The sequence below is a fragment of the Amblyraja radiata genome, chromosome 1 (assembly GCF_010909765.2).
Source record: "Amblyraja radiata isolate CabotCenter1 chromosome 1, sAmbRad1.1.pri, whole genome shotgun sequence".
Taxonomy (NCBI): Eukaryota; Metazoa; Chordata; class Chondrichthyes; order Rajiformes; family Rajidae; genus Amblyraja; species Amblyraja radiata.
The window spans coordinates 121,278,619-121,302,725 of NC_045956.1; the positions used below are offsets into that span (position 1 = coordinate 121,278,619).

At 43.5% G+C, this 24,107-nt stretch overlaps 1 protein-coding gene across 1 annotated transcript; it reads left to right on the forward strand.

Moving 5' to 3' along the window:
• On the forward strand, positions 1-24,107 carry dimt1 (DIMT1 rRNA methyltransferase and ribosome maturation factor). Its single transcript, XM_033029997.1, has 12 exons — positions 1-256; positions 3,853-3,926; positions 5,760-5,846; positions 8,995-9,056; positions 9,214-9,307; positions 11,808-11,857; positions 14,134-14,257; positions 17,023-17,115; positions 19,717-19,781; positions 22,354-22,417; positions 22,767-22,873; positions 23,679-24,107. Exons 1-12 carry the CDS (start codon positions 202-204, stop codon positions 23,719-23,721), a joined length of 918 nt encoding a protein of 305 aa, XP_032885888.1. The 5' UTR covers positions 1-201; the 3' UTR covers positions 23,722-24,107.

Consider the following 24,107-nt stretch of genomic DNA (forward strand, 5'->3'; position numbering starts at 1 on the left):
GTGGTGACGCAACCGGAGCGACCGCAGCTGTGAGCGCCGCACGCGTAGCCTTGCACTGGTCGCGGAGCAACCGCCCAGGGTTCTGTGGACTGGCTCGTGCGGAGACGCTGGTTGTGGCCAAAGATCATACCCGCCACGTGCGGCGGCGGACGGTTGGGGTTTGAATTGAGATTCGGCCGGAGCGCAGCTCAGCTCGCGAACATGCCCAGAGTCAGGAAGGAGAAGTCGCGAGGACTCCGGCAGGCCGGGGGCCCAGGTCAGGGCGCGCGCTGGGCCGGGTCTGTCTGGGTGCGGGGGCGCGAGCTGGACTGGACGCGGGGGCGCGCGCTGGACAGGACGCGGGGGCGCGCGCTGGGCCGGGTCTGGCTGGCTGGGCGCGGCCGCGGGCACGGATGGCGGACAGGCGCTCTGTGCGGGGGGTCGGGTCGGGTCGGGCTCTCGGCGGGGCCGGGCAAGACTGGCCCCCCCCCACGGGTCTCTCAGCACAGACGTTCTTCAGACATGGACGGATCCGTTGCGGCCACTGTCACAGCGTGGAAACAATCCCTTCGCCCAATTTTCCAAAGCCGACCAACATGCTCCATCTACACTAGTCCCACCTGCTCGTGTATGGCCCATATCCCTCTGAGCGTGTTCTATAAACGTACCTGTCTAATATGTTTTAAACGTGATGGTATCTATCTCAACTACCTCCACCTGCAGCTCGTTATATATACATTTATCACCCTAAGTGTTAGGTTTTTTTTTAAAGTTCCCCTCAGACTCCTTGTGATGTTTGGTGGACCGTGGGGTGGGAGGACCCGTTGCTCCTCTTGTGCAGCAGGTGGCGCTGCACCGGACAAAGGGAGATGTTTTGTACATGGTTATCTCTGTCTGTACACATGGGGGGGGGGGGGAGTGTGCAATCAGATCGTGTGGTTGCAGCCATTTTTAGTTGTCCTTGGAGACAAGTTTTATACAGACATAGAACAAGAACACGAAAGTGGTGTCAGGAGTGGGATCTGTAGTGTACTCAAACTAACGTCTTGGCAATTCGATCGTTTTGATCCCGAGCGAGAAAGGTGGTCGTCGTATTTAATGCGCGCTGAGTTTTATTTTGAATATGGCAATTACGACTGACCTGAGGAAGAAGGCTCTCTTGTGTTCATCAATGTCTCCAGAAACTTTTGAACTACTTCAAAATTTACTTACAGAAGAAGTAACTGAAGTTTCATATGCTAAAATCACAACGGCTTTGGACCTGCATTTCAAAGTCGAAATTTCTTCGCAGCTTGCCTCGATTTCTTGCCGAAGTTCGCACCAGCGAAGGCATGTGATTTTAAAGCTCAATGCTGCAAAAAGTGCCAATACAATGCGTTGCAGGATAGGTCATGGGCTGCAGGCACGCATTCATCCAGCAGGCGATTCTCAAATGGCCGGCGAAACAGCATCGAAGCTCCCTCAGGAGATGCATACAATTCGCCAGACTCATCCGCAACGCCAGAAACAACTTGATCGACCCAGAACAAATCCTGTGAAGGAGGGACAGTTCAAAAGAGCCGTCCCCCTGTGGGGGTAGGATAGAAACCCTGCTACCGGTGTGGCTCAACTGCTCATCATCACCGTGAGTACCTGTATATCAAGTCCATTTGTTATGCCTGTTACTGAAAAGATCATCTCCAGGCAGTGTGTCAATCCGTAGGACAGCTGAGAAAGGGCAAGAAAGCGCAAAACACAGTCGACCAAATCGCTGAGACTATTTCTATTGCAGTGCTCGGTCGTCAGGTCAAGTTTAATCGTCACATACACATATGAGATGTGCAGTGAAATGAAAAGTGGCAATGCTCACGAATTTTGTAAAAAAACAAACAAACTACAAACAGAATTGAACAGAATCACATATTCACATTTTACATATTTGTGGGAGGGAAGAAAAAGGAAAAAACAGCAATATTAAAAAGACACCACACAACAGTAAAATGGTACAGTAAAGTTAGTCCCTGGAGAGATAGGAGTTTACAGTCCTAAAGGCCTCTGGGAAGAAACTCCTTCTCAACCTCTCCATTCTCACAGCATGGCAACGGAGGTGTTTGCTTGACGGTAGCAGCTGGAACAGTCCGTTGCTGGAGTGGAAGGGGTCTCCTATGATCTTTTTGGCGCTGGAGTTGCACCTCTGATGTATAGTTCCTGCAGGGGGGCGAGTGTAGTTCCCATAGTGCGTTCGGCCGAATGCACTACTCTCTGCAGAGCCTTGTCCTGGGCAGAGCAGCTCCCAAACCAAATCGTGATATTTCCAGGCAAGATGCTTTCCACAGCCGCTGAGTAGAAGCACTGGAGGATCCTCAGAGACACTCTGAATTTCCTCAATTGCCTGAGGTGGTAACAGCGTGAGTGCTGCAGCGTATGATGTTCATGTCATGTCCTCAGAGATATGAACTCCCAGGTATTTAAAGCAGCTCACCCAATCCACAATATCCCCATTTATCCTCAATGGTGTGTACGTGCTCGGATGATGTGCCCTCCAAAAGTCCACGAAAGTTTGCCTGTCATGACGTTTCATCGTCTTCAACGTTGGGCCCTGATCATGATGGGATATGATTACCACATCATTTACCGACAGTCTGCCGAGCATGCCAATGCTGATGCACTGTCTCGTCTTCCGATTGGACCAGACCTGACGTTCGATAAAGAGGAGGCAATTATGGAAATTGAAACTTGCTCAACACGAGGGTCAACGCCGATTTCCCCATCTCTGCAAGGACGGTCGCCAACTACATGAGCACAGACCCCATTTTGTCGAAGGTACGACATTTTGTCACTCGGGGGTGGCCGAATAGTCCCAAGCTGGACAAGGTATTCCGCTCATACCAGAATGGGCAAACGGAAAGGATGGCATTCTGCTCCGCGATTGTCGAGCAATCATTCCGACGGAACTGCGATCGCAAATTCTGAAAATGTTGCACAAGACACACATTGGAATTGTGCGAATGAAGGCGCTCGCCCGCATGCATGTGTGGTGGCCGAATATCGAGACTGATATTGCCGACCACTGAAAGGACTGCACATCATGTGCCGAAACAGCACCGAATCCGCCGGAAGAGACCTCCGCATGGCGCGTCGCCGACCAACCATGGCAGCGAATCCACATAGTTTTTGCCAGACAGTTCCTGGAGGACATGTGGCTGGTCGTCATGGACGCTCATTCGATATGGCGTCATGCAGCTATGAAAACAGATCTTTTGGTCCAAGCCGAAATTGGTTCCCCTTCTAAGTTAGACTCATTTAAATTAATTGCTCTTTCTTCGGTGATATAGGTGAGGCAATAGTACGTTCTTGAATTCGATCTGAAAATGGCCTATTAATCCTAACTCTGTTAGCTCTCCCTTACCCATGTCAATATATTACCCATAACCCTTATGCAGAAATGTTCTATGCATCACTTTATTGAATGAGTATTTGGGAATCCAAATACACCAGTTCTCATCAATACATTTTGTTTGTTATGTTGTCACATCTCCATAAAGTTGTCAAACATGGGATTTTTTTCATGCATGTCTTATTTTAAACGCCCCACTCTTGCCTCAATAATGATTAGCATTTTCCATGGGTGAATATCAGGTTAATTGGCTTGCTTTCCAGATGCATGCTATACTGTAAATCAGCATGCAAGCCTTTTATGTTCCAAGATCCCCAAATCATTTTGCACACCATTTAAATCCCATAATCTACATAGCCACAATGCATTTATGATTTTCCACTTCACAATCTAGAGTGCAATTTTAACCTGGACCCCATGTTTTTTGATTGCAAAATATTGATAATGCTTTTGCTTTTTTCTTTTTGTAACTTCAGTTTTTATGCTGTTTTACTTAGGTATTGTTTTCAACACTGGAATCGGTCAGCACATTCTGAAGAATCCTTTAATTGTGAATAGCGTCATTGAGAAGGTACAATCGAAGAAAATGTGTCATGGTTCAGTCTAACCCATATCATTTAAAATAATTAATTCATTTGTCTCTCTATGTTTTGCACTGCCATATTTTTCCATGTTCTTGCTGAAAGAATAACCTGCTGATCAGTAAAAGCCAACATTCCATTTGCTTTCATAATCATTTGCTGTACTTGCATGTTAATTATGTGTTTCATTTTCTAAGATTCACAGATATATTTATACATATTTAAATTAATTGCTCTTTCATTCTTCGGCCATGATAAACTTAGTAATTAACGAAGATTGAAATAGGTGAGGCCATAGCACGTTCTTGAATCCAATCTGAAAATGGCCTATTAATCCTAACTCTGTTAGCTCTCCCTTATCCATGCCAATATATTACCCATAACCCTTATGCAGAAATGTTCTATGCATCACTTTATTGAATGATTATTTGGGAATCCAAATACACCAGTTCTCATCAATACATTTTGTTTGTTATATTCTCACATCTCCATGAAGTTGTCAAACATGGTTTTCTTTCATGCATGTCTTATTTTAAACACTCTGCTGAGTTCTGATTCATTGTGGAGCATTGCTGTGAAGGCTTTGATCTAGATTGTGGTTGGTGTGGCTTGTTCTAGATGGCTTTGGCAAGACAAATAACAGAGTGGAACTACGTCCTATCAAGGCCGTGTCCCTTTACTCCTTTTAGAGTATATGCGTGTAAACATTTAATAACTAAACACATTAAAATAAACTACATTAATTTAAAAAAAATAAAACCCTTTTCCCTGGTACCCTTATTCAAATCAATTGGATCCTACCTGAGTTCAAACCTGAGGTAAGATTAGAGAGGTTCATTATTTTCTATCTGGATTTTCTTGGGAATTCCAAAAGATCAAACCTCCATGCTAGATTACTGTGACAAAACATATTGCAAATGCATAGCCATCTGTCACTCAAGCTTTGGATTCTCATATTTGACAACATACATAGACATATCAACATTTCATTTTAATGGCTGATTGAAATGTCCAACACAAGTCTAGTATTTTCTTTTAATGTAAAGTTTATTTTGGAAATTGGAACAGTCCTTCATTTACCTTTAAACAGTGCTGAGGATTTACGGATCATTTATCAATTGATATGATGCAGCAAAAAATAGCCAAACTTCTTGGTGTATATTTAAAGCTGCAATTTGAATGATCTCTGTTCCTAAATAAACAGCCTTGAGTACAGATAACCCCCAAGTTATAAATGCCTTGCTTGTGTACTTGTTTGTGTGTTTGTTATTGAGCGGGACGGCAGGATGGATTTGCCGGATGCTGCGGGTCTGCCGACATCTTCCGCCTTGTGGGAACTCGGCTCATGGTTGCATTTAACTTGCAACCTACCAACTTACGAACAGTTCAATGTTCTGAAGGTAACCCTGACAAAATCTGGCGAGGATCTATATTTGTGACTGAACGATTTAGAGGACATTTCTCTTTCAACCCAAGAAATTATTTATTTTTACGGACTTAGTTGCTTATTTTGTTAATGTACACTAATTTTTAGCATTATTACCTGCCACTCTTCATCTTCCTGTTTGATCTACAAATGAAAATTGGAATAATGCATGATGTCCAATGGACATTGTCCATGTTGCCGTGCCCAATGCCCAATTCTTGAGTCACTATTGTGTTAGCAAGTGGAGCCAAGTAATTAAAATGTGATCTAGAATGTTCTAATATGTGTAGATAATGCATTAATTGTTGGTTCAATGAAAGACTTGTGTAAATTATCTGTAGTAAATGCATGGCATAATAGAATCATATTTTTAAATATTAATTTGTTTTTCTTCAAGGCTGCTATTAGACCAACAGATGTCGTACTGGAAGTTGGCCCTGGTACAGGTAACATGACCGTGAAGATTCTGGAAAAGGCTAAAAAGGTATGGAAGTAAAATCAGAACAAAGTAGAAGCAAGCACTGTTTTACATAAATTTAGGTTTTAAACATAGGATTCTGTTTATGTTAGCATGTACACTTGTTCTGTTTCCTTCTGCCATCAACGGATTTTTAAGGTTTTCCGAAAAATTCACATTCTTGTTTTCCTTCAGTTATCCATTACAAGTTTTTCTCCCACACTATTTTTGTGATTACACTCTTATAATCGATTAGAGCTACAAAGCTGCAGTTGCTGGAATCTTGAGCAAAACACAAAGTGCTGGAGAAACACAGCATGTCCAGAGATCCGGAAGTGGCGGCGCTGGTGAACGGCTGCGGCTCGCCTGCAGTCCGTTTGTCTTTACTTTTTTGTGTTGTTTTTTTCGTTTTGTCTAGCTATGTTTTTGGTTTTTTGGGTTGTGTTTATGTGGGGGGGTGGGGGGTTGAAATAGGGCTTGCTGTCTCGCCCTTCGGGGGAATGCGACTTTTTTGTCGTATCCCTCTTCTCTGCCTCCGTCTGCGCTGAGGCCTAATGGCGGAGCTGGCGACCTCGAGGCTCCGGAGGCAGCCTGTCAGGACTCGCTCCCGTGAGGGCGGCCCAGCTCGGGGCTGGAACGGCGCTCCCGTGAGGGGCTGAGACGCTCCCGTGAGGGCGGCTCAGCTCGAGGGTAACGGCGCTCCCGTGAGGGCGGCCCGGCTCGGGGCTGGAACGGCGCTTCCGTGAGGGGCTGTGACGCTCCCGTGAGGGCGGCCTGGTGAGGGGCTGAGACGCTCCCGTCGGGGCAGCCCAGCCCGAGGGAAACGGCGCTCCCGTGAGGGCGGCCCAGCCCGAGGGAAACGGTGCTCCCGTCGGGGCGGCCCAGCCCGAGGGAAACGGTGCTCCCGTCGGGACGGCCCAGCTCGAGGGTGGAACGGCGCTCCCGTCGGGGCGGCCCAGCTCGAGGGTAACGGCGCTCCCGTGGGGGTGGCCTGGCGCGGGGCTGAGACGCTCACGTGAGGGTGACCCGGCTCGGGGCTGGAACGGTGCTCCGGTGGCTAAGGCGGCGTTCTGGCGGTGGCGGCCTGAGTCCGGGGTTCGGCAGCGGGCCAGTGGACGACGTCGTCAACAGCTGCGTCCGCTGGACTGGAGGGCGGCGGTGTTTGAACCGGCCCGTTCGCGGAGCTCGGTGAGCCGCGGGACTGATCTACCATCGCCCGATGGGGTATCGCCTCAGCGCAGAGGGAGAAGAGGAGGGAAGAGACTGCAGCCCTAAGATTTTTGCCTCCATCACAGTGAGGAGGTACTGGTGGACTCACTGTGGTGGATGTTAATTTGTGTTTACTGTCTGTTCTGTTGTCTATTATTGTATATATGACTGCAGGCACGAAATTTCGTTCAGACTGAAAGGTCTGAATGACAATAAAGGAAATTCAATTCAATTCAATTCAATGTCTATTAAATCTTTCCCCTTCATCTTGAACCTGTCTACCATAAAAGATGTTGAATAATTCAGAAGATTGTGTAGTTATTCAGAGCTGCCAAGTAGTACGGATTTTCAGTATTTTGTACGGAAATGTGATAAGAATACAGATGTACGATTTTGTGTTGTTAAATACAGATTTTCAATACGGAGTTCAGTTCAGTTTGAAGAAGGGTCTCGACCAGTAACGTCACCCATTCCTTCTCTCCAGAGTCACTGCCTGTCCCGCTCCAGGTTTAAACAGAGCGCTGTCAGTTTAACGCGTGGGAATTTAAATGAAGCTCTGTGGGTTCTAAATATAGCTATACCGACTGGACTGCTATGGGCTTTACACATAGCACTATGGTCACAGCGCTATGGGTCACAGACTGTTCAGTATAACAATGAGTCTTTGGAATTCTCTTTCTCAGTGGAAGTTGGGCCTTTGATTATTTTTTAGGCAGTGGTAGAATTCTGGATAAGCCTCGTGGTGAAAGGTTGCCAGTGGGATTGCAGTTACATTGGGATTGGCCTTGATTTTACAGAATGGTGGGTGGGCTAAAGGGGGGAGAGAGGGGGGGGGAGGGGTGGAGCGAGTGAGGATGGAGAGGGGAGGGAGGGAGAAGAAGGGGGAGGGAGAAGGAGAGAGGGAGGGAATAAGAGGGAGGGAGAAAAAAAAGGAGGAGGGAGGGAGAGAAAGAGGGGGAGCGAGGGAGGGAGAGGGAGGCTTCCAAAATGGCTTCCACCATCATCTGGTGCTAAAAGCAGGAAGCAGCCGTTCAAACAGCAGTCTACAAAGAGATAACAATGAATGCACTGTCAAGTAAGGTGTGTAGAAGACATGCCAATTGGTAGCAAAGTTATGCATTTGTGTACTCTTACATAGGTATGACTGCACATAAAAAATAACTTTTTTCAGCAAAATGGACCGCATAAAAATACTGATTTCCTCAGCAAAATACTAACTTTCAGGTACTAGAATGCTGAAATGCTCTGAAAAAACTTGGCAGCTCTGGTTATTTGCTTCCTTGTATGTATGCAAGCAATAACTCTGACTTTGCAAGTTTATTTCTAATACAGGTAACATCTATGTTACAGTGGTTTTGATCCTAAGAAACTGTATATACTACAGTTTTCTATAATACCGCTTACCCATTGAATCCCATGTTATAAACGGCAATACATTCTTACAGATGTTTCTTTTCTGTTTCTTCCGTGTAACCTATATTTGCTGCACAGGGCGCTACATTTAGTTATTGTGAGTAGAACTGAAAGCTACTTTTATTCCCAAATGCTAATATGCTTAATGAAGCATCTTTAGTCATAGAGCCAGAAGAATTTCTGTTGTGATATTATAGGTCTGTCGTAATTTATCTGCACACAAACCTTTTCCATTGTTAAATGTGTGACTCCAGCCAGAGTAAAAATCCCCCCAATTTCTATCATCTGTATTTTTCCTGAGGCTTCTGGATGCTGTGCTGCCTGAACTGCAGCCTTGATATCAAGAAGAATTGATCTTTCTTCTGGAATTAAGCTTTTTTTCTTCTTTTGTCAGTTTTATCCTCGTCTTGTATGTCAGCAAATAACTTAAAACAAAGTCCACCTGCTTTAACATGTTTCATGATCACTGAACTAAACTCTAGATTTGCTGGTGAAACTCAGTGGATTTCAGTAAATTATAACAATATAAATTTAATTTCTGTGTTTACCATAGGTAATTGCATGCGAACTTGATAGCAGACTTGTTGCTGAACTACAGAAAAGAGTTCAAGGAACGTAAGTAATAAAAGTGCATTTATGTTACGTAAATGTATTAATTAATTTTCCTATCGTACTCGGAATCATTTACTAAAAAGCTTACATTGCAGCTAATGCCTTGTTTTGTCGAATTTTCTATTTAAAATATTACATAACACGTGTAATTCTATTTCAGACCTGCTGCAAACAAACTTCAAATAATGGTCGGAGATGTGCTGAAGACAGACTTGCCATTCTTTGATGCATGTGTAGCAAATTTACCATATCAGGTAATTCATCATAAGCTTTTTTACATTATATAGCCTGATTCTGTTACTGTTCTGGATAACATTATGGATAATTATAGTTTGATCCGTACCTTGCCTGCTATGGAAAAAAGCAGCACTGCTACCTCAGATTTAAAGTGAAAACCAGGCCCAGTGTTAGCAATAAATCTTATATATAAAAACAACTTGTTGGAAAAAAATGTTTTGGTAGAAATGGAAAATCTCTTGGTGGGTACATGTGATCTGCGGAGTTTTATTCTAGAACCTGTGTGTGTTATATATATATATAGATATATATAGATATATACACAGGTGCACAACCTTTTATCCGAAAGCCTTGGGACCAGACACTTCTCGGATTTCAGAATTTTTCGGATTTCCGAATGGAAGATTTTTAGCGTAGATTAGGTAGGTAGCGCGGGTGGCTTGAAAAGTCTGGAGCGGCTGCCTCCTCCCCGGAGACCAGGGAATCATTGTAAATCATTGCTTAAATGTTAGTCAGTTAGTTTGGAGGGATTTTATGTGGTGGGGGGGGTGAAGGGGGAAACTTTAATTCTTAGTCCCCTACCTGGTCGGAGAGGCGGGGCAGGCAATGCCTTACCGGGTCGCCGTGCAGTAAGCTCTGGAGCGCTGTGGCCGCCGACTCCCAACATCGCGGAGCTGGGGCTGCGGGCGTCCGGCCGCGGGCGGAGTCGGTTGGAGTTCCAACCCCGGCAACTCTACACCTGGCTGCGCGGCGCTCCAAACCCAGCGCCGCCCGCGGCCGGACGCCCGCAGCCCCAGCTCCGCGATGTTGTGAGTCGGCGGCGTCGCAGCGCTGGGATACCAGCGGGGAGCGGGCAATGCCTTACCGGGTCGCCGTGCGGTAAGCTCCGGAGCGCTGTGGCCGCCGACTCACAACATCGCGGAGCTGGGGTTGCGGGCGTCCGGCCGCGGGCCGCGCAGCCAGGGGTAGAGTTGCCGGAGTCGGAGCTACAAACGGCGCCGCCCGCGGCCGGACGCCCGCAACAACATCATACTTCCAGGTGTCAATCCAGGCTCTAAGCTCATCCACCTTTCTTACAATGCTCCTAGCATTAAAATATACACATTTAAGAAACCCACCACCTCTTATTCTCTGTTTATTATCTTTTTCTTCTTTCTCCCCTACATTTTGGGTCCGAGTGCTACCCTTCTCTGCCTCCTGCCTCACACACTGACTGCTAGCTTTCCCTATTTGAGTCCCTCAAATATGGTTACAAAGATTTCCTAATGAATGGAAGAAATTTAGAACAAAGAGAATCAACCTTTGAAAATTATATGTAGGAAGTATATGTTCTGTATATGTATACTGCAGATGTATATGTTCTGTGATATATATTTGGTGATTTAAAACGAGGCTGTCAACATAATATAGATAGATAATTACAAGAAATGGGGGAACCTCACTAACTTTAATGGATAGTCAACACTTTCATAAAACATTAGGTCTAAGTTTCTTAATCATTCTCTGTATTGTAAATCTGTGACAGTTGTTTGAACATTTATTTCTAACAAATTTGTTTTTTGCTGTTTTTGAGTTACTAACTTTGAGCAATCTAATTGCTAACACAATGTCCTAAATAGGAAATCTATAGCAGCAGCTATTTGTGTTTCTGAAGATGTACTTGCACTGGCTTGATGCTTCACTTTGAAATGTTGAGCAGGGAAAAGATTTATTTGGGTTATCCACTTTGGTGGCAAGAACAAGAAGGCAGATTATTATCTGAATGGTGTCAGATTAGGTAAAGGGCAGGTGCAACGAGTCCTGGATGTGTTTGTACATCAGTCACTGAAATGCAGATACAGCAGGTAGTGAAGAAAGCTAATGGTATGTTGGCCTTCATAGCAAGAGGATTTGAGTAGAGGAGCAAGGAGGTCCTACTGCATTTGTACAGGGCCCTGGTGAGAACACACTTGGAGTATTGTGTGCAGTTTTGGTATCCTAATTTGAGGAAGGACATTCTTGCTATTGAGGGAGTACAGCGTAGGTTCACCAGGTTAATTCCCGGGATGGTGAGACTGACATATGATGAAAGAATGGGTCGACTGGGCTTGTATTCGCTGGAATTTAGGATGAGAGGCGATCTTATAGAAACATATAAAATTCTTAAGGGATGGACAGGCTAGATGCAGGAAAAATGTTCCCGATGTTGGGGGAGTCCAGATCTAGGGGTCACAGTTTAAGAATAAGGGGTAGGCCATTTAGGAATGAAATGAGGACCTTTTTTACCCAAAAAGTTGTGAATCTGTGGACTTCTCTGCCGCAGAGGGCAGTGGAGGCCAATTCACTGGATGTTTTCAAAAGAAAGTTAGATTTAGTTCTTGGGATATGAAGAAAAACAAGAACGGTGTACTAATTTTGGATGATCACTCCTGCACCTATTTTCTATGTTTCTATGCTATCCAAATAGTTTTTAAGAGGAGGAATAAGTCAGCTAATTTTAAAGGAAATGATTGCTAATATGATTTGTTATGTTTACAGATCTCGTCTCCATTTGTTTTTAAACTACTGCTGCACAGACCATTCTTCAGGTGCGCCTCATTTAGTTCTACAAAAACAAAATACTGGAATATTGTGTTAGAGATGAGAAGATAAATTGGATAAAATCTCAAAGTGAAAATCAAAAAGCTACTGATGCTGGAAACTTAAAACCAAAATACTCGAAATACTCAGCATGTCATATCACATCTGTGGGAAGAGAAACAGTTTTGGTTTGAAAACCCTTCGTCAAAACTGAGGTGGAAATACAATGGAGAAATAAAACAAGCTATAAAAAAAAAGTATCAGTGATGGACAACTAGTACAGATAGAGAAATCAAGTTCCCTGTGATCATAGAATTCACATAAGTTTAGATGGGTGCAATGTGACCAGATGCATGATACGGTGCTTATTCTCAAGCTTGCATTGGGTCTCACTGTAACAGTACAAGAAGCACATATAGGAGTGGGGTATGGAATTGAAGTGGCAGGAAACCAGATTGATCGTGTGGATGTAATAATGCATGCGCTCCACAAAGTGATCACCCAATCTGCATTTGCTTTCCTTGTCGCTGGGTACAGCCCGCATCCAATTCCTGCAAAAAATCCACGAGAAGGGCTGCCCTGTCAAACCCATTGTCTCCCTTTCATCTCTAAAGTCCCTTCCCACTTGTATCAATGATACCTCCGATGCCCTCCACCACTTTGATCGTTTCCTGTTCCCTGGTCCCAACTGTGAATGTTCAATTATATTATACTTTCATCCCATATAAGGATGGTCTTCCTGCAGGAGAGGCCCAACCTGTCCCCACCCCACTCCAACACATTCTTTGCCTGGTTAATCTCGTTCTCACATGGAACAATTTAAATTCCATTCACCTTTTCCAGATTAAAGGTGCAGGTAGGGGCACTCACCTGGGCCCAAACTATGCCTGCATTTTAATGAGATATATGGAACAATCTTTGTTTCGATCCTACCCAGGCATATTTCACAACTTTTTCTGATACATCAATGGCTGTGTTTACAGACCTGTTAAGCTGCTGCAAATAAGAATTCCACTGTTCTGTTTTGGTACATATGACAATTAAAACTCTTGACACTTGCTTTGACTCTTGAGGTTCACTTCTACTTCTTCCAAACTAGTTCTTCGTTCACGTTGTGGTCTCCTCTACACTGAGAAAATTAAACGCAGATTGGGCGATTGCTTTGTGGAATACGAGTGTTCAGTCCGAATAGGTGATGAGCTCCTGCTACCATAATTTCCTATCCCACTCTCACTCTGACTTGTTGATCTGTGGACTACTGTACTGTCACAGTGAGATCCAGCGCAAGCTTGAGATCATCTTGCATCTGGGCATGTTGCAGCCTTCTGGACTTTATATTGCATTCTACAACTTGGAGTAGCTTGACTTTTCTTTTCTCTTTGTATCAGTCGTCCTGTGATATTAGCTCAGTTTCCCTTTTCCTTTTTTTCCCTCTGAAAAGAGAACATGGCCAGTGACATCTACCAGGCATATCTTCCTACTCTGCCGTTTTTAGCTCCTTCATTCTTTTGTCTGTTTTATATTTTATCTTCTCACTTTCTAACTGCTCCCGTTCACTCATTAACAAGATAACCTTGTTTACTGTCCCGATGGTCATCACAGTTTTACCTTATCAGAGAACAACCCTCCATTCAGCTTAATGACCTTCCTAGTTCTGACGATGGGTATTCAACCTGAAAAGTTTACTTTATTTCTCTTTCCACAGATGTGACCTGACCTGCTGAGCATTTCCAGCCATTTTTTCAAATTTTGGACAAAATTCTTCTGCCTGAAAGATCTTCTTGCGTTTGGCATGCACAGCCTAAAGTTGTAGGACAACTTGTTCTATTTGAATGTGCACGCCAGGTTGATTGCATTCGTTGAAACAGGGCAGACCACGTGAAGGTTGCAATCTCCCACCCCTGCATGAAAGACAATGATACTGAGATAACCTGTCATGAGAAATTATTGAAGCAGGTAACAAAGATACAACTAGATTTTTAGGCAGAAGTTTAGTGTGAACTTGGTCAATAGCGGGGAAAGTGCCAGTTTGTTTCACTACGTTTCCCCTGGTCCCTTCCACCTCTCAATCCTGTTTTCTTAATGATTTTCTATCAGCAATTCAAATTGAGGTATCATGAATTTGTTTTGTTCATTTAACAGCTGGTTAAAAAGAATAAGTTTTAAAGGATATGTACTCTTGTATTATTACTGGGTAGAAGGAAGTATTCTGTCATTGAAGTTGTAACTAGGTGTTGCTCTTACTTACATAATTTTGTCTCAACGTATGCATTTCTATTTACAGGTGTGCAGTGTTGATGTTCCAACGAGAATTTGCCCTTCGACTTGTTGCAACACCAGGAGATAAATTATACTGCAGGCTCTCAATCAACACACAACTATTGGCACGTGTAGATCATCTGATGAAGGTTGTGATCAAATTATTATACTTAAGTGTTCCAGGATTTTTGATATCTTGGGGTATGGCCAGTGTGGTGTGTTACAGAATCACAATGACTCAGAATGACTGGTTTGACACTAAAGTCACTGTGTGACCTTTCAGCAATTGATTTCAGTATTGCTGACCTACACAAGAGAATGTAGTTTACTAAAGTGGATTTTGTGCTGACTCTTTGCCATATAAGTAATTCCACTATATTGCATCCTTTCAGAGTTTTTGTTTCCAGGAAGAGCTATGCAATAAACTTTTGAAGCAATGTTTCAAGAAAACATTTGAAAGAATGTTTTTTTTTTTTTTAAACCTTGGCAAAGCATCGACACTCAAGTCTGTGGAATAGATCAATGGATCATGCGGTTCAACCCCACAATGTCTGTGTTGAACATAATGCCAAGTTAAACCAATCTCTTTTGCCTGCATGTGATCCATATCTTGTCATTCCTTGTATATTCATGTGCCTATCACAAAGAACCATAATCACCACTATTTTAGACAATAGGTGCAGGATTAGGCCATTCGGCCCTTAGAGCCAGCACCGCCATTCAATGTGATCATGGCTGATCATCCCCAATCAGTACCCCGTTCCTGCCTTCTCCCCATATCCCCTGACTCCGCTATTTTTAAGAACCCCATCTAGCTCTCTTGAAAGCATCCAAAGAACCTGCCTCCACCACCCTCTGAGGCAGAGAATTCCACAGACTCACCGCTCCGAGAAAAAGTGTTTCCTCGTCTCCATTCTTAAACTGCAGACCCTGGTTCTGGACTCCCCCAACATCGGGAACATGTTGTCTGCCTCTAGCGTGTCCAACCCCATAACAATCTTATATGCTTCAATGAGATACCCTCTCATCCTTCTAAACTCCAGAGTGTACAAGCCCAGCTGCTCCATTCTCTCAGCATATGACAGTCCTGCAATCTCGGGAATTAACCTTGTAAACCTACAATGCACTCCCTCAATAGCAAGAATGTCCTTCCTCAAATTAGCGGACCAAAACTGCACACAATACTCCAGGTGTGGTCTCACTAGGGCTCTGTACAACTGCAGAAGGACCTCTTTGCTCCTACACTCAACTCCTCCTGTTATAAAGGCCAACATACCATTCGCTTTCTTCACTGCCCGCTGCACCCGCATGCCTACCCCCATAGACTGATGAACAAGGACCCCCAGATCCCGCCGCACCTCCCCTTCTCCCAACCCAACGCCATCTAGACAGTAATCTGCCTTCCTGTTTCTGCCACTAAAGTGGATAGCCCCACACTTATCCGCACCAAACTTCATCTGCCCACTCCCCCAACCTGTCCAAGCCACCCTGCACTCTCATAGCATCCTCCCCACAGTTCACACTGCCACCCAGTCCTGTGTCATCTGCAAACCTGCCAATGCTACCCTGAATCCCTTCATCCAAATCATTGATGTATACTGTAAATAGCTGTGGTCCCAGCACCGAGCCCCACGGCACCCCACCAGTCACTGCCTGCCATTCTGAAAGGGACCCGCCAATCCCCATTCCTTGTTTCCTGTCCGCCAACCACTTCTCCATCCATGTCAGCACTCTACCCCCAACGCCATGTGCCCCAACCTTGCCCACCAATCTCCCATGTGGGACCCCATCAAATGCCTCTGAAAGTCCAGGTACACTACATCCACTGGCCCTCCCCTGTCCATCTTCATGCCACATCTTCAAAAAACTACAGAAGATCAGTCAAGCATGATTTCCCCTTCGTAAATCCATGCTGACTCGGACCGATCCTGTCACCGCTATCCAAATGTTCGGCCATCTCATCTTTTATAATTGACTCCAGTTGAGGAGTAAAAAAAAGCTGCCCCATGTATCTCCTTTAAACTTCCTATTCTGACTATAAAACAATGCCTGCAGGTCTTTGATGTTTCCACCCTGGGAAAAGATTCTGACTGTCAACACTATCTATGCCCCTCATAATTTTTGAACTTTTGTCAAGAGGCCCATCAGCTTCAAATATTTTATGGAAACAATCCAAGTTTGTCCAACTTCTCCTAACAGATAATACTCAGGCAACATTCTGATAAATCTCTTCTGCACCCACTCTAAAACTTCCATTTCCTTCTTGTAATAGGGCGACCAGAACTGCACACAATACAAGTGCAGCCAAGCCATTTATCTCCATTCCTTTTTTGTTTAACCTTAAATTCATGGCCTCTTGTCATTGATTTCTAAACCAGTGGAAATGGTCTTTTCCAAATCTCTAACTTTTTTCCTAGGCAGTGAATAAAGCTGTTACTTTAATTGAAATAAAGCTTAGGATTCACTTGATAGCACTGTTCCCTCTGAATCACTCACATGTCCATTGCTGCTTCAATGCCAGAGACGTGCTGCTTTTGGAAATAATATTAAATGGGGACCTCATTTGGTGTGCATGTGATATTTGCAAGCAGGAGATATTGGAACAAATTAGTAAGCAACATTCCTTCTTTCCAGAGATGCCACCTGTCCTGAGTTGCTCCAGCATTTTGTGTCTACATTCATATGTTTGAACTCTGCTCTCCCTTCCATCACACACCTATTCAATTACCATGTTTCCTCGTAGACTATGCATAGGTTTTAAAGCCAGCTTTTGTCAGACGTCTGATTGGATATCTTCGATGGAATTGGCAAAATGTAACATGATATTGTTGGCGGATCAATATTCTAAGCATAAAAAGAAAAAATGTACAATGCTACAAAATTACTTGGAATTTATCTTTCTTTCTTTGTCCAGGTTGGGAAAAACAACTTCAGACCACCTCCTAAAGTTGAGTCAAGTGTGGTTAGGATAGAACCAAAGAATCCACCTCCACCAGTGAACTTCCAGGTGGTTAGATTTATATATCTTACAGGCATGAATTTTACTGGCCCATTAGTAGTGCAGTCTGCATATGTTGTCAAGCTGACCATATCCAGAGAAGGATTTTGCATGGTAATTTTAAATGGCCCTGAAATGTTATGGTAAGGACCTGAGCAATCGCAGGCCATTCAGTATAAGCGAGTTCGGTATTCGGAAAAACACAAGGAATCATGGGATTTGTCAAAGGTCGAACGCTATAAATTAAAATAGAACACAGCGCTGTAGATTCAGTGAGTATAGTTTGGATCCGATTTTTTTTTTTAATTAAAAAAAAATTGTCTTTTTTCAGTGGGAGACCGGGTGGGCGGGGGTGGTGTCGGATGGTAGACCGGGCGGGGGGACGTCGATGACTGGAGGGGGGGGGGGGGGGGGTGACTGGAGACCCGCAAGTGCTGCCGAACCGTCCCCAGTCGTCGTCGTCCCCAGGGGGCAGCCGGATACTTCCGGACCAACATGACACCAGCCCCCAGGCCCAGCGTGGAGAAGCGCCAACCCCAGCTCACCTCCACCTATCCCGCCGGGCCAACCGACATCCCGGACCGACAACGTCAGCGGCCCCAGACCCACAGCCAACACCAACTCCAGCCCAACCCCGCTCCAAATCCAGAGGAGCCCACTCCCCTATGGGCTGCTATGGCGACAAGTGCCAGTTCGCCCATGGCCTCAGCCGCAACCCGAAGTACAAGCCATACCTTGCACCACCGGCTTCTGCCCCAATAGTACCCACTGCCACTTCATCCACAACCCCGAGGAGGAGCGAGGGCCCCAGCCTCGCCTGCGCCAGCCTGGGCTCAGTCTGCTCCAGCCCGGCGCTAGACTGGGCCGCACTGCGAGCGGCCTTCAGCCCCGACCTGGAGTTAGAGCTGGCCCGGACTCTGGGCTTAGGTCTGGGCAAGGGAGGGGGAGGGGGTTGCTGCTGTCACCAGCACCAACAGTACCCGCAGCTTCAGTGGGCGCCCGGCCTTCCATGGCCGGCAGAATCCTATCCGCAGACTCTCTCCAACCAGATGATTCCAGCAGCGGCGGCTCCAAGTCGCCCGTCCTCAAGAAGGGCCAGCGGCTGCCCATCTTCAGCAGGATCTCGCTTATTTCCAAAAATAACCCAATGTTTGAATTACACATCAGATGAAAGCAATTCCTTATCACTATCAAATAGCTTCTATTCAATATTCACTATTAATGTTTGTAAAGGATAAATGGCAAGCTAAAGGTCTCTTTAAAACAATGAATGATACATTTTGTTCTCCAATGTTGAAGAATGATCTAAGTCTGTCAGTGCTTGGTTTTTAATTTGTTTTAATTATCTAGATTTGTTTGCTTCTCTGTCCCTTCAGTTCTGAATAGTTTCTTGCCACAATATAACATGAGTAGTGCTATAGAAAAGATGAGTTGCAGTTGGAACTAGTTGTATACTTTGGATTCTAAAGAAAGTTCCTGTGAAAATCTTATCTCTGCCACGAGGATTTATTGCTCAACTGTGTCCTGGTTTCCCTTATTCTGACTTTTGTCCAGTTTCTATCGATACAAATTTTGTTTTCCTTGCCAGTTGTTAAGGGCCTTATCAGGCAGGTTAGTTATCAGGAAATCCATGTGTGACAAAGGTACGCATATTTATGTCTACCATACCATGGAGCAAGTTGAATATTGTCATAAGCCTACAACCATCATCATTGGATCACATTAATTCTGCACAAATGCAATAAATGTTGATTAAGGCAAAGCACCAATAGTTTGCATGACTAGGTGCAGGAGGAGGCCATTTGGCCTTCGAGCCTGCACGCCATTCAGTGTGATCATGGCGGATCATCCACAATCAGTAACCCGTGCCTGCCTTCTCCACATATCTCTTGATTCCGCTAGCCCCTAGTGCTCTAACTTCTTTTAAATTCATCCAGTGAATTGTCCTCCTTCTATGGCAGAGAATTCCACAAATTCACAACTCTGGGTGAAAACATTTTTTCTCATCTCAGTTTTAAATGGACTCACCTTTATATTTAGACTGTGGCCCCTGGTTCTGTACTCTTCAAACATTGGGAACATTTTTCTAGCTTGTCCAGTCCTTTTATAATTTTATACGTTTCTATAAGATCCCTTCTCATCCTAAATTTCAGTGATACAAGCCCAGTTTTCCCTATCTTTCCTCATATTACAGACCCGTCATCCTGGGGATTAACCTCATGAACCTATGCTGCACTGCCTCAATAGCAAGGATGTCCCTCCTCAAATTAGGAGACCAAAACTGCACACAATACTCCAGAAAACTGCACACAATACTCAATTTATTTGGGCCATCTCTGACGCCTCCCTCCCCTTTCTTCATCTCACAGTCTCCATCACAGGAAATAGCCCCGCTGAGTTACTCCAGCTTTTGGTGAAAACTTCTGTTTAAACCAGCATCTGCAGTTCCTTCCTACACAATAGTTTGCATGATGTCCGTAGTGTTAAATTGTATTTTAACTCAGATAAATGATATGTGGTAATTATCTTGTGTAAGTTTGTTTGTCGAAGACTATTCATGGAAAAGTTATTATCCTTCTATTCATGCATCATTTTTTAATTCAATACTAGGAGTGGGATGGTCTGGTCCGGATAGCATTTGTGAGAAAAAACAAGACTCTAACTGCATCTTTTAAGTAAGTACTAGACCAAGGAGAAACCGTTGGGTCCCGTCCCCTCAACGCACGGTTGCGGTGGTGGTGGGGGGGGTGTTTGTTGCGACGTCACACACACACTAACCACACACACATTAACGCCCACACACACACACACACACACACACACACACTAACCGCCACCCCTTGAGATTTGGGGGGGGGGAGGGAAGTGGGGGGGGAGATCAGCGGGTAGCAGCGGGAGGGGGAGCGGGCGTTAACCAAAGGACTGCGAGTTTGGCGGATTGGGGTGACGTCACTCGCAGCGCGTGAAACACAGTACATGCCGCGTGCTGCAGACCCATTGTGACATCATCAGTGAGACCATCTCGTTTTGTTTTCAAAGTTTTACCGGATTTGTGAACATTTTCATAAATAATTTGGGAAATAAAGCACAAAATTTTCAGATAAGCCAATTTCAGACTCCAGGGGGTAAATCTCTATCGGAATATGTAAAAATATTACCGTTACCGCGTCGTTTTTTCGAGAAGATGTGAAAACACACAAACAAATAAATCCACACACATCCAAGATCAGGGTTTTATAGTTAAAAGGATATCTAATTTAAAAATCTTTAGAAGGAGAAGAATAATATTTTGTCATATTCTAACAAATGTACATAAGCAGACTTCATGTGAAATTCGCATGGTTTTAATCAATTAATGAGCAGAATAAACAATTTAAGGTAGACTCCTACACATTTTAAGTTTAAGTGTGGTTCTAGATTCAATGTGATGCTTTGAAGTAGCTTTGTTCTTTAACGGTGTCTATTACTTTACATAAAGGCATCCTGCATGGAAACAGGCCATTCGGCGCAACTCTTCCTTGCCGACAAAGAAGCGTCACCTAATCAGATGCCTTTTCTCCATGTTTGGCCCCTATCCTTTTAAACATTTCCTTATCCATGTACTTGTCCAACTATCATTTAAACGTTTTGGAAACCTGCCTCAATTATTTCCTCTGGCAGATTGTTCCATTTCCTCGCTACCCTTTGAAAAGGTTGTCTGTCAGGTTCCTATTCATTCTTTCCCTCACTTTAAACGTATGGCTTCTAATTCTTGATTTCCCCTGCCCTAGGGAAATAGACTATGTGCCTCATCTGTTCCCCCTCTTGATTTTAAACACTTTGAGTCCCTTAGACTCCTGTGCTCCAAGGAATGAAGTCCTATAGTATTTCAATCTCTCCCTATAGTAGGCCCATGAGTCCTGACAACATTTTGAAAATCCCCTCTGCACTCTTTCCAGATTAATGGCTTCTTTCCTGCAACTGTGTGACCAAAACTGAGCATAATATTCTAAGTATCACCTCATCATATTGTCCAGTTGTAACACAACATCCTAACTTCTGAGATCCCAGAGGTTGAACGGCACAACCCAAAATGTTGCTTATCTATTTCCTGCATAGATGCTGCCAAACCTGCTGAGTTACTCCAGTACTTTGTTTTGCTCTAGATTCCAGCATCTGCAATTCTTTGTTTGTCCTAACTTCTAAACTTAAACCCTAACTGATACCCAACAAGCCAAAAGCCACCCTCAGGAACCTCCACTGCCACTGTCAGAAAGCTATGTACTTTTACTCAATTAGTCTGCTCTGCAGCATTCCACAGAGCCCTACAATTCACTGAAGGTCCTGCCTGGCTTAACTTCCCAAAATGCAACACCTCATACTTGGCTGAATTAATTTCCATTAGCTGTTTCCTGGCTCATTTCGCCAACTAATCAAAATTCTTGATAACCATCTTCATTGCCTATGACACCACCTATTTTAGTGTAATCTGCAAATTTACTAATCATGCCTTGTGCATTCTCATCCAAATCGTTGATAAACAGCAATGGACCCAGCACCAATCCCTAAGGCACACCACTAATCACAAGTGTCCAGTCCCACCATCATCCTCTGTTTTGTACCAAATTACGTATTCAGTTAGCTAGCTCTCCCTCAATCCCATGCAAGCTAACCTTACAGAGCAGCCTACAATGAGGAACTTCATCAAAGACCTTGCTGCAGATCATACAGGCTATATCTTCAGGCCTTGGTTACTACTTTAAAGAACTCAAATTAATAAGACACAATCTCCCATGTACAAAACCATGGTAATTATCTCTAATCAACCCGTCTTTCCAAATGCATGCGTATAGTATTCCTGAGAATGCTCTCCAGTAACTTTCCTACAACAGTTGTTAAGCTTACTGCTTTATTGTTCCCAGGTTTTTCCTTGCAATCCTTCTTGGAGGCATAACATTAGCCACCCACCAGTCTTTTGGCACCTCAATCATGTCTAACAATGATTTGGGTATCTCAGTCAGGACTTCTGCAATTTATTTTCTCGCTCCTCAGTGTGCTTGGACATATCTGATCAGGCCCAGGAAGTTTATCTGCTCTTGTGCATTTTAAGCTAGCCAGCACCACCTTGATTGTAATATGGACCGTCGTCAAGACATCTGCATGAATTTTACCGAGTTCCTTCGTCTCTCTCCATGAAATATTAATTGAGGACCTTTTCCACCTTCTGCGGCTCTTTGCATGGGTGACCATTCTTCTGTTTACTTGTAGGTCCAGTGCAGTTCAACAGTTGCTGGAAAAAAACTACAGAATACACTGTTCTTTGCGAAATATTGTAAGTATGAAAGTTTTGTTCAATATACAATTGCAATAATCCCATCAATTCACTAACTTTCTATTCTCAGACTTTTTCATCCAGTGACAATATGTCTAGTCAAATTATGTAAATTTAATATGCTGTGATGTCCATAAAATTCAACAAATAACATGGAGTAAACTATCCGAAGTAGTGCATACATATGATGACGAATTACTATTAAACGAAAATACAAATCTATTCTTGGGAATATAAATGGCTGGTATAAGCCACATTAATTTGATGGCTTTTATGTAGAAACCAATTACCTTCATTGAGCTTTAAATATTGTACCCACGTTCATCGTTCAGATCTTTCTTTGCTGTAGGAAATTCCAGAAAATTTCAGTATTTCTGAAAAAATCCAGAAAATCCTTGAAGACACTGGTTGCAGTGAAAAACGAGCTCGAACAATGGACATAGATGACTTTATGAGGTAAAGAAAAATTACCTTAAATTTAGGATGTTCAGAAATGTGCAAAGACTTTATGCTATTCCATCATAGCCACAACTCCACCCTGGGTACTTTGTTTCTCAACCCATGTATTAAATAAATATCATTTTGCCATTTGCATGCCCGTAATGTTTGGAAGAATTATTTAATCATGCTGCAGAATCTGATGTTGGAAACTGAACACCATAGAAATCTGTTTCCATATTCTATAGTTTCCACGTTCTTTTGAATGATCTTGAGAATCATTACCTTTTTTTATGTTATTTTTTGTACTTAAGTTACAATAAAATACAGACACTCCCCGACTTTGCAATTGGCCAGTTACATGAATAATTCTGTACTCAGTCCCTCGTACAATTGAGGTAGTTTGTAATTTCCACAACATTGTATGATCACTCAAATTTACATTGGAAACAAGCCGAAAATGGCAGCGATGCTTACCCAGAAGGCTGCATGCTGCAGAAAGTGCCCTGGACGCTGCCGAGACATTTAATGGTAATGGTTCACGGAATGTAACTCTTACACAAGACGGGGAGTACCTGTGTTGTAATGTCAACTGCATTGAGCAATCAGATGGATTGATTGTGTAAATTCAGTTTTCAATTTAACTATTCGGCTTTATAAAAATACTAGTGTTGTCTTGCACCTAACAGCAGTAAATTCACAATTCCAAAAATATAAACTCTGTACTTTTAAAATAAATGTACATATTAACTGTTGGAAATGGAAAGGGAAACAATTTAAATACTTCAATACATCAAGGTAATGTTTCTGTTTTCTTCTGCAGTTTGCTCCATGGTTTCAATTCACAAGGAATCCACTTCTCATGAGAGTACTTTCTGCAACTTCAGTGTGGATTTTACGTTTTACTGCAGGACCTTTTTTATTTTTTTTTGTTGCAGTACTGAGTGATTTAAAATCATTTGAGAGAAGTGCAACTTGGTTAAATTATATCTAATGAATTTACTTTGCAAATAAAAGTAACTTAAGTTTGCACAAAGATGCTTGGTTATGAAAATATGTAACATCTGTAAATAAAATAACTTGAAAAATGTTGCTACCTTTAAAAACGCGTTTTTATACTTTATCAAGTATGTGTTACGGGGTAACTCAGCAATGTATAGTTTCAATAATTAAGTACAAGATTTTACTTGTATTTCAATATCAATTTCTTGTAAAATCGTTCCTCCAATAAATCCAATGGTATTGCAATTCA